The sequence below is a fragment of the Melanaphis sacchari genome, unplaced genomic scaffold (assembly GCF_002803265.2).
Source record: "Melanaphis sacchari strain LSU unplaced genomic scaffold, SCAv2.0 Contig23_pilon_pilon, whole genome shotgun sequence".
Classification (NCBI taxonomy): domain Eukaryota; kingdom Metazoa; phylum Arthropoda; class Insecta; order Hemiptera; family Aphididae; genus Melanaphis; species Melanaphis sacchari.
Genome location: NW_020271114.1, coordinates 2,989,542 through 3,008,785, shown reverse-complemented (window position 1 = coordinate 3,008,785; position 19,244 = coordinate 2,989,542). Strand labels below are relative to the sequence as shown.

The window sequence follows — 19,244 nt, the reverse complement described above, 5'->3', positions numbered from 1 at the left end:
GTTTTAATAAATTATAAACACATTGAAATAAATTAATAGTTTATGAAATAGAAAAACAAAATATATAAATATATTTACAAGGATCATATAAATGTTAAACATACAAACTCAGAAATAAAAAATATAACCAATTTAATGTGTTATGTTATTAAAATGAATTTAAAAGTAAAACATAATAAAATTACTAAGTTCAAATAAAATTAATACCTATTAACTAAATACAATTTTTGAAAAATTAAATAATATGGTGTTAAATACTTATTTTCTGCTGACAATAGACAAGAGTATTTGCAGAAATGTTTATTGTTTAATACTATAATATGTACTTTGATTTAACAAATTCGGTAAAACACTGATTTATTTCTGAAATTGTATTTTAATTGTTAGGGATAATCAATAATAATTAAAAAAAATACTTAATCTTTTTCATGGTTATTATTTAAATAAAGCTTTAAATATTATCTTATCCAAAATAATAAAAAATTTTCCATGTGACATTAATTTAAGGTATTTAATTAATAATAATTTTAATTTTAATGTTTAATTATTACCTACAATAAAATGGAATAATACTAAATGGGTTAATACTGGTCAATAAATTATAATAGTTACATTGAATGTATTTTACTTTTTAGTACATACCTAGCCAATTGGTGGATGTATTTTTCAAAAATATTTCACTATTGTGTTTAATCATTAGAATAAATTATATAGACTTATAAGTACTAATCCTGGAGATTTTGTGGAAAAATGTTAACGTTACGTCAGGTGATACGTAATAAAAATGCATAAAACATTAAACAAGTTCTTTAATGTGGTAATATTACAGTAATTTAAATTTATCATCATAACTGTTGTAAGTTGCCTACCGTGGTTTACGATCCACAGTTGTAGTAGTACTGGATTAGATTTACTTTTTACTTTAGTCAACAAAGATCGGTCGTTGAGTCGTGTTGATTGCAATTACTAACATCAAAACTCGTCAGTGAAAGCAATTATTCAAATTTCAAAGTAAGTATATATTGTAGCTGTATGATAGATTATTAATGTATCGTTGACTTGGGCACAAATTCGCTATATTTTATCACTAGCTATAGAGTATTTTTTTTTTCAATTTCATATGTTGGTGTAAATGTACAATCACAATAAATTATTGGTCGCTCGGGCCTTGGACTTCGGTTATGGAGTTATGTCATAGACCTGAGACCATAGTCATAGTCATTTTATGTTTATTATTATTTACTTTATCACAGTTATTGTAAGGACCGAAGATAACTGAATAGTCTGAAGTCTGAATAGAGTATTACTATTTACTCTATGGACCAGAGAAAGGTAGTTGTCAGAAAAATGATAAGCAATTAATATCTTATGCTGTAGACAGTGACACCAACGTTGAAAACCAAAATGTGTTTAACAAAATAATCACAATTATCAGCAAATTACTAAAAAAACATTTAAATTTATTAATAATTTTATAACTATATTTTTTTACAAATTTGAATACAAGTAATATTTAGTACAATTAAAAAAATCAATCAATCTAGACCACAATTATGTTCTATCTCCACTTGTTTTTGAAATTCAAAAAACAGTAGAATACTAGAATGAGTAGAATGCGACTTCGACGGAATTTTAGATGGTATTTTATACATTTATAAAAATTAATAAATAATTACTAATACTAATGGCAATAAAATCTAAAAATTCTATAGCGGTCGTAAATAATTTTTGATAACACTTAACATTTGTTTATAGTCTATAATCCGGAGTCCTGATCCACAGCCTTCAGCGACTACTCGTAAATCGTAATTTTATTCGTGTAGCTTAATCTATGTAATAGTTTTAACTGGCAATACTCCGGGAGTTAAAAGATGTAATTCTACATAATGCTATACAAAATATGACAAAAAATTATTCTGAGCGTAGACTGTCTGACAGCCTACATTCCTAAATATATTTTAAGATATAGGTATTACTAATAAAGTAATTTATGTTACTAGGTAGGTATTAGTAATAGCTACAGTAGGTTGAATTAATTTTTTGTCAAAAAAGTTACATTTAAAAAAAGTCATGGTATGCATAAAATATAATAACATACTATGCGTTAAAAGTGCTAAGTACCCATGAATAATATTTTTTGAATACACGGAATAATATAATTGTTATTTTTTGCCTAATATTTAATTATATCGAAATTTGAAAATGTCTTTAAAATAAAACTGTGTTTATATATATTTTCTAGATTTTCTGTTATATATAATGAACCTTGAATTAAATTTTCAAGATTTTTAGCATAAATACTGCTTAGCTCCCAAACGATGTTTTGGAATTTTTGTTTCTCCAAAATATGTGTTTTTGCATTCTTAATTTGATAGTATTTTCAAAAAAAGTCGCACAAACTTAATTTGGAAGTTATGGTAAAAAACCTTCAAAATGCTTGATTTTTTTAAAAATGCCAAATATTTATATTTTTTTAATTTGTTAATATTTATATGCTTAATATTTTAGTGAAATCGGAATTCACCTATCGTACTTACTTTTTTTGCTTTTGTTAATAAACATGTACGACTTAATTATTAAGTTATTTCATTCATTTGCATATTAAATTAACTCAAAATTGATTTTTTAAACTTTTTTTTTTAATTTGGTGTGTAAAGACATAAAGAAGTTTTTTATGAATCAGAAATGATTTATATTTTTTGGTTTAAAAGAAATAGGTTAAAATAATAAGCAATACAAAATCAAAATGTATAGGTATAGATAATGTAGGTTTTGTATTCATAAACATATAAAAATTATTATTAATAATATTACTACATGATTATAAATTTATCTTCCTAATAACTATCTAATTAATATTCTATTTCATACTGCAGAGGTAAAATCGAAATCCATTTTTTAAAATCATATTACCTACTTGAGGTGGTGTTACATAGCAAATAGGGGATATTTTCGTTTTAAATGTTTTAAAATCAAGCATTTTGAAGTTTTTTTACCATCATAACTTCCAAATAAAGTTTGTGCAACTTTTTTTGAAAGTACTATCAAATTAAGCATGCAAAAACACACATTTTGAAAAAAAAATATTCCAAAAAATCGCTTGGGAGCTAAACTGCATTCATTCCAGATTTTTGACCGAGTGAAAATGTTATCGACATTTATAAAAAAATAAAAATGTCAAATGTCTATGTTTCTTTTTTTTTAATTTCCAATATTCAAACTAGGTGTGGTCATTATTAGTTTTGATAATTGAGGTTCTATTGTAGTTCAAATTGGGGCAAAATATTTTGAAAAGTTTTCATTTATAGAAAAATTTTAGATAAAAGTTGGTGAAAGTTTGATTTATCATATCTAAGGCATGTAAATTTTAAATGACGTCAAAAAAATTAAACGTTTTCATTTTTTCCATGGTTATTTTAAAAAATAATGAGAATTTTTTTTCTTTTGATCATCCCCACCAAATTTTTTTTCCACAAACTATTCATAAAAATATTTTGAAATTATTGTGCTATTTATAGATATTTAATTTTTTTTACATTATACAATTTTTTTTTTATGTGGATATGATTAAATTTGTGTGTATGAATAAAAACCTCAAATATTTAATACCTAAAGTTAAAACACTCATATAAAGTGACTCTAGCAAATCCTTTATCGTCTTGCCTTTGTAGTTTTGTACACTTCAAATTAATGATTCATATCCATAACTCAGGCCTGTAAACTTAAGGTGAGATACTGTGGAATACATTTATCTTTGTATGTCGGTCCATTTACCTCACCTAGGTAAAAATAGCTAAATAAGATTGATCAATTAATAGAAGGTTCCTCGTAAGTTATTCTTTTTGATATCTAAAAATCTCAAAAACACAAATTATGTTATTTTTAGTCATTTCTAGTTCGAATTCAATGAAATTGAGTAATTAAATAAAAAGTAATAACATTTGTTGTTTTGTTATTATTTAAAAAAAAAAATATATATTTATAATGATTCGAAACTTTTTGTTAAAATGATACTACGATACTATACCCACATGTGTTATCTTCATCTCACAAATTTATTATTAGATAAATTTATTAGTTTATTACGTTGTGTCTGTATGACATAGACAATAAATATTTAAGAGTAGCGGATTTTATTTTTCATAATTTATACTACACAAAAACACAATGATATTTTTCAAAATACTTTGATTCATTTTAAGTTATTAGATACCTTGCTACGACTTATTCCCACCGTTCTACTATAAGTCTATATTGCCATAAAAATGTAATAACATTGGCACGTTTATTTAATATGTAAGTATTATTATAATAATTAATCATACATTATGAATGCAATTTTTTCGGCAAAAATCTATTTAAGGGTGAAGAGGCGCCCTCCTGAAATTAAATAAAAAAATATATTATTAGACCATTTTTTTTTTGCTTTCTATTTGCCCTCTCCCCATGGAAAATTTTGGGATCCGCCACTGATTGGCTATTGAACAGAAGAGTGGTTAGGTATCTACTTACCCATTTTTTATGTAATTATTTATCCTAGTTGTCATTTGTTTAAAATAGTGTTAAAAATATTCATTTTTTTATTATTATTTTTACAGATGAAGCTTTTGTTCTTTACGGTTTTACTACTATTATATGTTGGTCATTGTATGTCAGCTAATATATTAGCATTTTTGCCTACATTTGCTAGAAGTCACTATGGCGGTTTCCAACCATTATTGAAGGAGCTTGCTGTAAGAGGTCATAATGTTACTGTTTTATCACATTTTGCTCTTAAAAATCCACCACCAAACTATCACCATATTGATGTTTCAATAAAAGATAGACAAGACAATAGTAATTATTTATTGATTTTCTTAGTTGCAAACCTTTGTACAGTAATTTTTTTGTTTATTTTCAGATTTTAGCATGTTATCTATTGCACCATACTTAAAGCCATTATTTATTCCTATTGGCTTTTTGTTTTTTGGAAGTGAAATAACACTTGAAACATTGAATAACACAAAAGTTATGGAATTTATTCATTCAGATGGCTATCAGTTTGATGTTGTAATTTTTGAAAACTTTCAACATGAATGCTTTGTTACAATGAGCCATAAATTTGGTGCCCATGCTATCCAACTATTCCCAGCTACACCAATTGCTTTTCCCTCACAATGGTATAGTCAACCCTTTAATCCTTCTTATATTCCAGATCCTAATTCTGGGTACAAAGATCATATGACTTTATATGAGCGAACTATAAATTTTCTTGTTATGTGCCTCCAATTTTTTTTGTTTCCAATATTTTACATGCCTAAACAAAATGAAATCATGTTGAAGTATTTTAATTATACTGGTTCAGAATCCAGACCATCGTTGGAAGAAATGATGAAAAATGTTTCATTAACATTAATAAACACACACTTTACTTTAGGGACACCCAGGCCACTTGTTCCAAGTTTTATAGAAGTTGCTGGAATGCATTTAAAGCCTTCTTCAAAATTACCTAAAGTAATATTTTATCTTAAATTTTTATTGCTCACTCTCTAATTCATATACATTTTTAATATTAATTTAATTTAGGATTTAGAAGAACTTATGGATAACTCACCTGATGGTGTTGTATATTTTAGTTTTGGATCTGTTGTCAAAGGTAGTCATTTGCCCACGCATCAAGTAGAAATGTTCTTGCGCCAACTAGGCCAAATCAAGCAAAAGGTTTTATGGAAATGGGAATCTGATAATTTACCAAAATTGCCACCAAATGTAGTAGTTAGAAAATGGTTCCCACAAGTTGACATTCTTGGGCATCCTAATTGTGTGCTTTTCATTACTCATGGAGGTATACATAGTGTTGAAGAGGCAGTTTACTATGGAGTTCCAATGTTGGCCATATCTGTTTTTGGAGATCAACTGTATAATTCGATAATGATGGAATCTAGAGGAGCTGCTATAAGATTAAAATACACAGAACTTACTGAAGATCGTTTTGAAAATAATTTACACCAAATTCTTAGTAATACATCGTAAGTGAATTTTATTGATAGGATACTATTATAAAAATATCATAATACCTTTGATTGATTGATTTTTTTTTTATATATATTTATATATCAGGTACAAAGAAAATGCAAAAAAATTATCTAAAATATTTCATGATCAACCAATGAAACCATTAGATAAAGCAGTTTACTGGATTGAATATGTTATACGCCATAATGGTGCTCATCATCTGAAAACTGCTGGAAACAAACTTAATTGGTTCCAGTTTTTGTTAATTGATGTGATATTTGTGGTCATAATTACTATATTTTTATTTATAATTATTTTTTTTCATACCATAAAATTGATCACTAAATGTCGCAAGTACAATACAGGAATTAATGATGATAAAAAAGATAAATAAAAATTGAACAATTGTACCTACCAATTAAGTAATCTAATATTTAATTATAAATTCAACTTTTATGAAAATTTTGATTGTAATTTTAATAAAAAATTATTATATGCAGGTTTGTAGCTAGAATTGCTTAGGTGTTTTATTTGTAAATGTTAATCTAACATTTAGTTTATATCAGCAAATAAATGTTTGATATGTGCTCTATAAAATACTAATTAAATGAAAAAAACAAAAAATTAAAAATTAAGCAATATTTGCTTGTTCAATATTTTTATTGTTTTGCTTAGTAAAACTTATCTATTTTTAATTTTAATTTTGATGAATTTGAAATTTTTAATAATAATTTTAATAATTTGTATTTATAAATTACATTTTATGATTTTATAATATTATAAGGTTTATTTTTGTTTTTTCTAACATTTCTATACTAAATTTTATTTATTATTAATTTATAACTATTTACTTACTTAATAAATTACTAAAATGGATCATTGCCCTTAATAATTAGTTTTTACTTTAAATTTAATTGAGATTAATAGTTCAAATGTTTAAATGAGTTCATATTTATATAAATTTAATAAGTTTATATCATTGTTTTTTTTTTTTTTTTTTTTTTTTTTTTTTTTGTGGATGTAGATTGTAGAAAATAAGTTCTATGGATACTAGGTACAAAATTTCTGTGTCTGTTAGGTTAGGTTAGGTTAGAAACTACATTAATGTGGTGTAATTTATGTAACTGAGCTATTTGTAATAAATTAATTTTTGTTTTGTGAAATGGATAAATACATTAAATATACTTAATGAAAATGCATTTGTAACAAATATGACATACATTAATATTAGGATATGATCAGTATAGCATGATAATAGATATAAATCTATAAGGAATCATAGATGGGAAGTTAACACCAAAACACAGAATAGATTAAACAATTTCTTCCCCATCCAAAAACTATAGTTTTACCACTGAGTATAGTATAATATGATTTTACAAAGCATATATATTTTAATTTTTGATAATTCCATAACAGTGAACGTTCATTATAATAAATTTAAGACAATTAATATTTTTTTTTTTTGTATTTTAAATAATAATTTGTTGGAATTCGGAAAAATACTAGGTAACTTTATTTTATTTGATGTTCATCAAGAGTAATAGCAGACTATGAAATTAAATTTTTAACATTTTTATGAAATGTATTTGTAATTACTAAATTACTGATTAGTAGCATCATATTTTTCAACAAAATTAATAGTGTTTATAGTTTCTTATAAATAGACAATGTTTACTTATACATTTGGAAAATTTGAACCTAATACTGAAAAAAAAAAATATAGTTTATATATCATAGCATAATATAGTAAAAAATATTCTGCTAAATAGTATATTATGATTATTTAAACCTTGTTTAAGCTAAATTAACAAGTTATATTCTCAGCCTTGTTTTGTATAAGAAGACAAATATTAAAACGTTTTTGACCTTTTTAATATTCAAATATTGCTTAAAAAATGTTAATATAACAAAATGTACCCATATATAATTATCTTCTTACTTTGCATAAAATTACAATTTAAATACTCGTATCTCCTAGTACCTATAATAATAATTAAAATTGAAAAATTATAATTGAACGTCGATATAAGTCTGGCTCGCGAAATTGTAAAACATGCTACGCCAGCTCATTTAACCATTAATATGCGCATGCGTGTGGACTTCATCATATTATTTTTCAAATCATATCTCTGATGTATACGCGCATGTAAAATATTTATAATTGATAATATTATAATTTACCGCCAGAACTCGTATTACCTTGTATAATCACAGAATAGATCTATTCTGTGCTATAATAGTGACCTCTTGGTGTCCATAAGTCACTTGACGAGTGACGACGAATATTAAAAAACTACTCTGGCAGTATCGAGTCGTTTTACGTTTGGATAGAGTAGAACACAGTTGTTGAATATGAGTTAGATTATTAAAATAATATAAAAATTAATATTTGTGAACATTTTAGGATAGAGTTTAGTGTTTACACAACTAAGCTCGAGAAATTAATTTAATAAAATACTGTGGAACAACTGAGACAAGGACTTCGTTACAAGCTGCGATGTTAGGGCGGGGCCCAATGACCTGTTTCTAAGCCTTAAAGTAATATTGGGAATGGATATAGAAAAGATGCGATGTTAGGGCGCGGCTCAATCACAGTTCTAAGTCCTACAGTTTGGGACGTTTGGGTGATCAAATACTAATTCTTTTTTGGCAGCGTCTCCGGGGCCCGGGCTCATATTTATATGATATCCTAGCTAGCAAATACCCTGTAAAGATGTTCATAGACAGTGAAACAAAGGAAGCTGAAAATGTGTTGTCGTATGACGCCCTTCTAGTTAAAATAGATCAATGCAATAATTTCTATTTCAAATAATATCTAAGAGTTGTTTTTAGTAATTTATAGATTTGTTGTCTATTACCAATTGCAAATAGATAAATCCATATTATGTCTTTGATATTCGACGGCACGAAAGACGAATCATTATGTACCTATATTGGCTATATTATGAAATATTGTATGTATATAATATATTAATATATTATATAATATTATGTTGTACAGTGATGACGCGCAACTCCGATTTACTACACTACGATAAAAATAAAAATAAATAATAATAATAATTTAGATTTAGACATAGATTATAATATATCGAATTAGACGACACCGCATATTATAATAGATAATTTCTTTTATAAATTTATGTGACCCTATGGCCTATGAAGTTATAAGTTGTATGGACGTATTGTTGTATTGTTAATGATTTAACTACTTAAACTTGTTATTTCTTAAAATGGGTATGTATTATTAATTTAGGTTTAACAGATAACTAGAGCTGTGAATTTGTAGGAAAATGCATTTTTTTTTTTAATAAATAAACACATTTATATGCATGTAAAATTTAATGTACAAATTTTGTATACAAATAACATAAGTGAAACTGAGCATGAAAATTATTAAAGATCTAATATTTGACAGAACCAAAGCCTATTCCCCAGTTCGGTTATTTTTTTTTATAATAAACGAATTAGATGCATTTTATGAAATGAAAATCTTAGACATTGCAGCTAATAGACCACCGCAATATTTGAAAAAATAAATATATTCTTACTGATGCACAGAAAAAATATTTAAAATATAAAAAACTCGATGGATATAGAAATATTTTTGAAATATATAATACTAAATAGATTTAGATGTGGGAATATGTTCTTGTCCGAAAGGTAATACGGGATATCCATGCAAACATTCAATTTTTATTGCAAAAGATAGTAATTTTGATCTTGATATTTGCCTACCTACATCAGAAGAAACTAGAAATGGCTACATATTATAACAACAGCCAACAGGATGTTCTAATATTTAGGAAGGGTAGTATAGTTCTGTGAAAAATGATGATGGTAAATTGCCAAATAAAAAACAAGATAGGTACACAAAGTCTAAATGTTCAAGATGATAATGTACAAATTGAATTTGAGGAAACAAATGTCAGTTGTAAATCAGATCTTAATTTGGAAGGTATTTGCCAAGATTTAAGTAATTGCAATGATTTAGAAGTAACCATTAAACAGTTTGATTAGTGTGTTGATAAAATGAAACGTGCTTTTGATTTAGACAAAGCATACTTTCTACCAGCCATTAAAAGTTTTGTAAAATCAATGGAAAATAATGTAAAAACACATGCAGGACTTTGTTCAGCAATGGAGACTTTTGGAAAATACTCTAGGTTAAACCCTAAATTGAAAAATTCTAAATTAATAGATAATAAAAGAATTGGAATTCAACCCACTGCAAGAGCTAAACGAACGACACAAATTGGAGGAAGAAACAATTTGACAGCAGGAAGAACCCCAAAGTAGAGACGAATACCAGAGCACTGTTACACAAATAAAATAAGTTATTATATAAGATATAAATCTCAAAATTCAATTTGTCACTATTTTTTAAAAATATATTCTATAGACTATATGCTAATACTTTATTCTATTCTAAATTGCATCGAAATGGTATGTTTCTTGTATTAATTAATATGATTTATTTTTTATTTTTGGTACTGTCGAATTAACTGACTTTTTAACGCTTCAAAAATGCGTCTAATTTTGACTTGAACTTTTACAAGAAAATTGCTCGATATTGTACATTTGCTTTAAATTTATCTATCATACTCTGAATACATGTAATTTAATATGTAAATTATATTATAATTGTGTTTAAAATATATACATAAATTCTTTATAAAATAAGTATTTTTCATTTTAGTATGTACACAAATACAGTCTGCAAATATTTTTTGGAAGTATTGAAAGTAATTGACTTAGTGTAAAAATAAAAATTTATGAAAATTATTAATGACTGATGCCAGAATCTTCATTATTTTTGTACCTTCACGTGCGCAAAATACCAAAAATCGTGATTTTCGCAAAGTTTCAACTCAAAAAACTAATGATTTGCTTCAATTTATTTTTGCATCATCGTTGAAATACATTGATTTTTGAAAAAAAAATATATGATATATATAATACATAATTAAAAAATTGTTCATTTATAAGAAAAAAGTTCGAATAACCATTTTAAATTCTTGTTTAACTCAAGAATATGCTGCTTAGATAAATATAACCTTGAAATGGCCAATCAAATAATATGCTGTTCTAAATGGTGCACATTACACGTGTTGTTTTTTACAAAAATAATTTTTCTAGATTCAAAATGAAAGTGTCTTTACATTTTTGTAAAATCATCAAATTTTCACAGTTTATAAGGGAAAACATTATCTCAACTTGAATCCCTAATTTTTAAATATTTTATTTAAAATTACTACCTATCTAAGCTTTTAAAGTTCAAAGAAAAAAAGAATTATTTAATTTAATAAAAAATTGTCATTGTTAATCATATAATATTTTATATTTTTTTGACAATTAGCATAATCATTCGTATAATCGTGTTATTTGATTCATCAAAATGTGTTATTGTCTTAATATTACTTGAACATTGTAAAACCGGGATAAGTTTTTTAACTATATGACTAGAAATATAGAGTATAATACATTATATCAATAATAGTTTTAATAAACGGATCATTACTAAATACTTACATTGTCTATTTGCTAGAAATATTTTTTTATTATTGATTCTTCCACATCGTTTTGATCAATAGATGATCTTTTATATCTGTAGTTAAAAATTACTTCATACTTAAGAAAACCATTTAATCACAATCAGAGCGATTAACATATCCCAATCACACAGCAAGTTTATGGCATTTTAAATTAAAAAATTTAATAAAGTAAAAATAAATACCTTCTTGATTGTTTTCTAAACAAAAATCAAGACACATTGTTAAGACATCACTATATTTAAAATGCATAATACATACTAATTTGTTTATTGTTTAATAAATATTTATAGTTGATGAATATAATTTATTTTTGATCATATTTGTTTTTTTTTTTTTTTATACACATTAATAATTATAAATAATCTTATAATTTTTATTCAAGCATATTTATATTTCATTTTAAATTAGAGAAATCTATGTACCTATAATTTATTTTGAAAAAATACTTTTGTATAACATAATATTATGTATGATTTGACTTGAAATACCCGCCAAATTATAAATTAGGTATCACGTTAATCATGCATTATGATAAGTGATAACACTATGAAGGGCCCACGAGTTTGTTATTTTATTTAACAGTGTTGTCTAAGTAATAAAATAAAATGTAAAATATGAAAAATATATACAAGTTGGTTCAATTTGTATAATTTATATTCATTTATTTTGTGATTTTTAATATTGTATTTCTTTACTGATTCAAATCCGGAAATCATGTAATATAAAAAAAATATTAATAGATATATTCTGATTACCTAGCGGCTACATAGCAGATTTATTGTATTTAATTGTAACACTATACTGTGTCACTGTGACAGTGTGACAGCAACTTGCATATGCTTATGAATTATGATATAATCAAAAAAAGGATTATATAACATTCAAAGTTATAACAAAATATACAAGTTTTATAATTAGTCTGAATAATATTCATAATTTTCAAATAATAATATAATTTATATTTGTTATTATAGTTTAAATATTTTTAACGCGCATTTAGCTTGAGAACCAATTTCGATTTATACAAACAAACCGTTGAAAATCGTTACCAACTTCTTCCCACACTTTTGTTTATCGCTATGACGCTTTCGCCATGACGCCATAATCTGCCAAAAAAATTGTGTTTTCTATAAAAATTATACAAATTATTACTGGTTAGAACGGTGATAACTGTGATTTACCTTTTACAATTTGTGCTTAAACGCTTAAAGTGTTTGATTATTCCAACAATAATAAACTTGTCATTGCCCATTGGGCTATTCAGTAATCAGTGTTTTACCACCCCGCCAAACATTTGCTGTCTGAATAATTATCGTTGAAATCGATGAATTCGTATTTTTGTTTATTTTTCAGATTTTAGTACTGAATTCAACGATACTCTCATTCCTGAACTGATTTATTTACCTGTATCATTTAACAAGTGAGTAATACAATGATTATTATACGATTTGGCTTAAAAATATAATTGTTTTGTGCACTGCATTGCAAATGGTTGCCGCTATCTATTTTTTTTTTTTTTTATAATTATATCGTTTTGACTATCGCGTTATTTTGCCCAAATAAATTAATAATGAATTCCATGACATTTTAAAAATAATATTGAATATAACTGGATTATGGAAATCAAATCAATTTAAAAACAATTATAAGCTTTAATATTATGTTAATTTACAATTGTTAATAAATAAACATGCCGTTTTACCTCATATTAACAAACTTATATTTATTTATTTTTGAATTGATATTTATTATGCTTTAAGGATTTCACTGTATGTTACATAAATTATAATTACCAGTTTTTAATGTTATCGTTTTCCCCATATATTATTTAACTATATAATTTATATTCTATTAGCTTAAAATGGCTATGACTTAATTGGGCATCCAAAATGAATTATTTAAATCAATCACTTTTTATTTCCTAGTACATAGTTAACAACTACATGTAATTTTTATTTGTTCAATTAGGTCTATTTAGTAATAATATGAAATATTTTTTTCTAGATTTGTTCAATGTCTTCCAAGAAAGTATTTAATATCAAAGACAAAGTCTTTGCTAAAATAAGAGGTTATCCTGCTTGGCCAGCAATAATATCTGGTATTAAAGCTGATATTCCATCACGGCAAAAGTATAATGTTTATTTTTATGGAACTGGTGAACGCGCTGAATGTAAATCAGATGAACTTTTTCCTTATGAAGAAAACAAGTCAAAACTAGGAAAACCAAACAAACGTAGATATTTTGCTGAAGCTTTATTACAAATTGAAGAAGATGGTGAAAGTATAGTTTTTCCTGATGAGGATTCATCAGTATTTGCAACACCAAGTAACACAAGTCATATAGAACAAGAATCACCTAAAGATGAATCTAATGAAGTTAAAAAATCAAATGAATCTATTGTAGAAAGTGAAGGAAAGTCATCAACTGATGAGTCTCCTTTGTCTAAAGGGAAAAAAATAGTTTCTTCCAGAAAGAGTTTGGGTCTCTCTATTTCTAAAGGAACAAAGAGAAAAATATCTGATGTAAAATCCGAAGCACCTTCTAAAAAATCATTATCAAATAAGCCAAAAATCTTGGAAACTTTAAAGCTTAAAGAAAGACCTATAGTATTGGTAGAACCATTGGATGATTGTGTAGTAGAAAGGGCAATTAGTGGACAGGTTAGTAAACTGGAATTATTTAATCTTTTTAATAGTTAATTGAAAAAAAATAAATATGTTTTATCTTTGGTTCAAGTTAATTTTATTTTTATTGATATACTTTGTGTTCACTAATTTAGAAAACACTAAATTTTTGGCCCGACTATACTGGAAAAAATTTAAACTTTTTTTGCAAATTTTATGTGTATATTTATATGCACATTTCAATTCTTTCATTTTTTAAGTACGGAAACATTTTTTTCATCAGTAGTATCCATTTTTTATACCATATTTTAATAGACTTATTTAAAAAAAAAAAAAAAAATTAACAAATTAGTAATAATTTTAAATTCAATATTGACCAAATAAGAATCATTTAAATTATAGTATATTGTTAAAATGTTTTTAGTATTCTATATTAGTTGATACTATTATCTGATTTTTGGTTAGATTATTACACTTAACTAAAATTTTATTTTTAACTCTGTTAGAGGTTAACTAGTGAATTTGTGTAAATTGCTTTTATCAAATTACCTTATGAATTAAATTAAGTGAAGTAATATCTAGAGATCTTACTGGCCAATTTATTGGCATTATGTGTGAAATTAATGCATATTATTTATAATAATTATAACTATTTATTATTATAATCATGCCAGTTATGATTATTTAATTATTTAAAACCTCAAGTTCAGTAATTTCAGAAATTAAGTATTCTCTAAATTAGTAAAGATACGGTATAGTGATTGATTATTCATTAAGCATTATATAAACCTTTATCACAATAATAAACTTCAACTAAAATCATGATTCAATTAATATAAGACATGTATTGTGTTATTTTAAGTAAAAATGTTTACATTAATAATATTGTGTTTTTCAGAAAGTAGAGCAAAGTGCTGAAAAAAATGTTAGTGTTGATGAAAAAGTTACTGAAACACTAGATAAACAATCTGAGGTTCCTAATACAACTGAAACAGTTCTTGAAACTAGTGATGTATTATCGGATTCAAGTAGAGCAGTAAAATCCTCGTCAAAAGTAAAGAATAGTCCTACCTCCAGTAGTGAAATATCTTCTACTAATAGTGTAAATGTTGGACATGTATCACGCTCTGGTCGTAAAATCAAGCCAAAAAAATATTCTGATTATGAAAATGAATCAGAGATGCCAAAACGTTCAAGATTAAGTAAAGAAAATTCCAAAGGTTCAGAGAAGTATAATACTAGCCATAATGAAACAGATGCTTCATCAGAACAAAATTGTAAAACGAAAGGTAATATTTTTGTTAATTATTTATTAATGAAATACTTTATTGCTTATTTCTTGGTCGTGATAGTTATTTATCAGTAGTAATCAAGAGAAAATATTAAGTGGTTTTATTTTCAGGAATCCCTCCCATTAACTTATTAATAGTATGTTATTATCGAGCTATAATAACTTCATATGTTGAAAGCTAATAAAAAAAAAATAAATATATTTTCAGGAATCTATTATTTTTACTGTTATTTTTATTTTATATGAAAAAAACTTTACTGGTTAATAACAAACACATCAACCTAAGTATGAAACTACTAATATATAAATCCATCATCAAACTTATCTAGACTCATCTAGACTTATCTAGATCTCTAACTTTGGGGAAATGCTAAATCAAATACAAATCAAGTTCAGACTTTTCAAAATATTGCATTAAGAGGACGTCGTACCCACATATGTTGTCTCCGTCTTACAAATGCGTAACATGGCAAATAGTACTCTCAGAAGATCACGTTTAGCTCCTTCAGCTTGAAAATTAGAATGAATTGACCTCTTTTGAAATTTAAAAGTGAGATTATTATCTAGGGCATCTCATAGGCTTTTTATTATATTTTAATTTTAAAGCAAGTTATGAGTATTTTAAAATTGTAAATTGCTTGCACGTCTTAAAATACACATAACTCGCTTTAAAATTAAAATATAATAAAAAGCCTATGAGATGCCCTAGATAATAATCTCACTTTTAAACTTCAAAAGAGGTCAATTCACTCTAATTTTCAATTTAAGAGTTAACTGTGATCTTCTGAACGTAATATTTGCAATGTTACGCATTTGTAAGACGGAAATAACATATGCGGGTACGACGTCCTCTTAAGAAAGTTGACAAATTTCCCTTCATATGTATCAAATTATACCCTCCACAATGATTTGAAAATTAAATCTGTAAAAGAAAAAGCAATAAAATATTAAAGATTTCACAATCATCTTGCTTCTCATTCCAATTCCTTAATTAAAGCTTTTTCTTTAAATGCCATTCCTGTTAATCATCCAAGGTCCTTAAAGTTTTCAACTGTATTAGAAAGAAAAAAAAAATTAATTAATTTGAAATAATCATTTAAAACTCATTATTGGGTGGTCTCTTTTATCAAATATTCATGTAATTTATATTATTTTAGCTAATACTCTTATTGTATCTATTAAAACAGATTGCGTGTATATCAATTCAAGAAGAAATATAAAGGAATTTAATTTATCTAAAATTTATACTTCTAAAAAAACATCTGGTCTTGATAAATCTAACTTGACATTTTTATTTCAGTCGTAACTAAATATATTTTTAGGATTTTGGGTATTTCGAGAAACTATTCTATTATCAAATTATCATTATTTTTAAACACATTTCTAATTAAAATTATTATCTGCAGTTATTATTATTTTTACTTTTTTTTTTTAATGAATTTGGATTATTGAGTTTTTATTTTATTTTTTTAGATACTAATTCAGACATAAGAAAGATATCTAAACATTCAGCAGCATCAGTACCATATATAAATACTTCAGAAAATAAAAATTTGGAACAAGTGAATAATGAAATCAGTGAAGACAACGAACTTCCGGTCGCAATTAAAGATCTCATGGTTGGAGCTTTGTCAAGTATAGAAACGGGTTGGAAAAAAGCCGGTCCAAAAAAAATCACTAAAATTGATATATTGCACACCGAAGTTGATCTGCTAGATGATATACATAAATTACGTATAGCTTTAAGAACTGATCATGCTGATTATGATGGAGCGTTAGATTTATTAGAGCATATTGTTGAACTTCAAATTAATGCCTTAATGTTAAAAAAACATCAAGAAGTTGTTGAAACAATTAAACAAGTGATAAGGTATACCGGTAATGCAAAAGAATGGAATCTAAATGAAGAGGAAACTATTTTACATGATGAAAAGTCGAGCCAGATTAGACGCAAGGCTGAAATAGTATTAAATAAATTTATATCATTGTTTGCTGTGTCTGATGGGCAATCATTCGATGAGATATTTAATAAAGAAGTTGAAGAATTTTTTACAAAGACTAAACATTTGGCTTGTGATCAGATATATGGGCTTACTTCAGATAAAGATTATGAATTATAATTAATTATTTTTACTTTTTAAAAATTAAGATAACCAATAATTTTTAGTAGGTACAAACCAATTGTACAATAATTTACTGTTTAATTAGAATTCCACAACTATTATTATATTATTTTTTGATTCTATTGGTTACATTATTTTGTATCCATTATTATAAGTTTTTATTAATAATATTAAATACGCTTTTACTGTTAATTTATCAATTTAGTAAGTGTGTTAAAAGTAACTTATTTAATTTATAGTATAGACGTGGGTTTTTTTCATTAAAATGACGTGAATACATTTTTCAAACTAATGATAAACATTTGTATTAATTTTGCTCTCATGTAATTGATAAAATAGATAATGTTTCATTTTTATTACATTTATATATCTTAAGTATTTATGTGTGAGTAAATTGAAAATCAATCACAAATATTTATACATGGAGATTTTATAAATACAGACTATGGATAATTTAATGAAAATGAAATCTATTACATTAATTATTAATTGTGCACAATATTATGGTATTTAGTTAATGTAAAATTATTAAGAATAGTTTAATTTTTTCCTTCAATAAAACACTTTGTATAAATGAAGTTTACCATAAATAAAGATAAATTAACAGCAAAAATCTCACTAAACTGAATAATTATTGATTTTTTATTAACCATCGTATTAATTAAGAAATATACATAATCTAATCTAACCCAATGTTATGTTTGCTACGAATACGAGTTGTCCTTGATAATTGTTGAGTTATTTCTTGATATGAAATATTAATATAATATTTTAATCTAAACTTTACAATAGATATTAAAAATATGATTGCTATAACAAATTCAATGTTTATTATTTGTTTAGTATGTAACATGCAAATATGCCATCAATATAACAATTTTTTTTTTAATTTAAAAGCAAATAACTATAAAAACTTAGATTTTTACATAATTTTTCATGTAAGGTATAGTTTTTAAAATAATCATGAGAAATTTTTGATTTTTTTTTTTAGTTTTATTTCAAGAAACGTTAATAAAAACATATTCAAATGTGATACATGACTCCACAAACTTATTCTATACCATATATATTTATAAAAAAATGTTGAAAAAACATTAGCTCAATTTTTTGTGAAGTTTAAATTTTTATAAAATTTGTCAAAATTACAAACTAAAAAGTATTTTGTAGTAAAAAAATGTTTAAGATATTTAATTTTTAAAGCTAAAGTTAAAATACACTATTCTTCATTAGTATTTTATAATGAAACTAACAAATTTTAAAAATATACGTATTTTAACAACAATCAACGATGCCAATTATTTTGTAATAAATCAAAAATATTCGTGCAGATTTAAACATTTTACGTTATTACGTGTATTATATTATTTTTAATTGTATCATACGCAATGACATTTTTAATTGTAATTTTATAATATTATTTATTAATACTATTAACCTTTTTTTTTACTATTTTACTGTGTTTACAAAAAAATAATTAATTAAATTTCTGGTTATGTAAGTTGATATAATATGGTATACATTTATATTAATATGATGATTATATAGTAATAATATAATGTATCTATGCAATATTATTGGAAAAATTATATCAGTCTACCGTGATACTAAAAGTAAAATAAGTGGACTACATCAAAAACACATGTTATGAAATAT

General features: G+C 24.9%; 2 protein-coding genes and 1 pseudogene across 2 annotated transcripts; all 3 read left to right on the top strand.

Moving 5' to 3' along the window:
• Positions 1 to 853: 853 nt before the first annotated feature.
• LOC112594625 (UDP-glucuronosyltransferase 2C1-like) lies at positions 854 to 6,520 on the top strand. Its single transcript, XM_025339515.1, has 5 exons — positions 854 to 1,011; positions 4,599 to 4,836; positions 4,901 to 5,493; positions 5,566 to 6,008; positions 6,100 to 6,520. The coding sequence occupies exons 2-5, from the start codon at positions 4,599 to 4,601 to the stop codon at positions 6,386 to 6,388; spliced, it is 1,563 nt and encodes a 520-aa protein (XP_025195300.1). The 5' UTR covers positions 854 to 1,011; the 3' UTR covers positions 6,389 to 6,520.
• A 3,123-nt stretch (positions 6,521 to 9,643) lies between these two features.
• Positions 9,644 to 12,976, top strand: LOC112594725 (annotated as a pseudogene).
• LOC112594569 (hepatoma-derived growth factor-related protein 2-like) lies at positions 12,567 to 17,646 on the top strand. The gene is made up of 4 exons (XM_025339410.1): positions 12,567 to 12,972; positions 13,557 to 14,213; positions 15,076 to 15,466; positions 16,942 to 17,646. The coding sequence occupies exons 2-4, from the start codon at positions 13,566 to 13,568 to the stop codon at positions 17,586 to 17,588; spliced, it is 1,686 nt and encodes a 561-aa protein (XP_025195195.1). The 5' UTR covers positions 12,567 to 12,972; positions 13,557 to 13,565; the 3' UTR covers positions 17,589 to 17,646.
• The last annotated feature ends 1,598 nt before the right edge of the window (positions 17,647 to 19,244 follow it).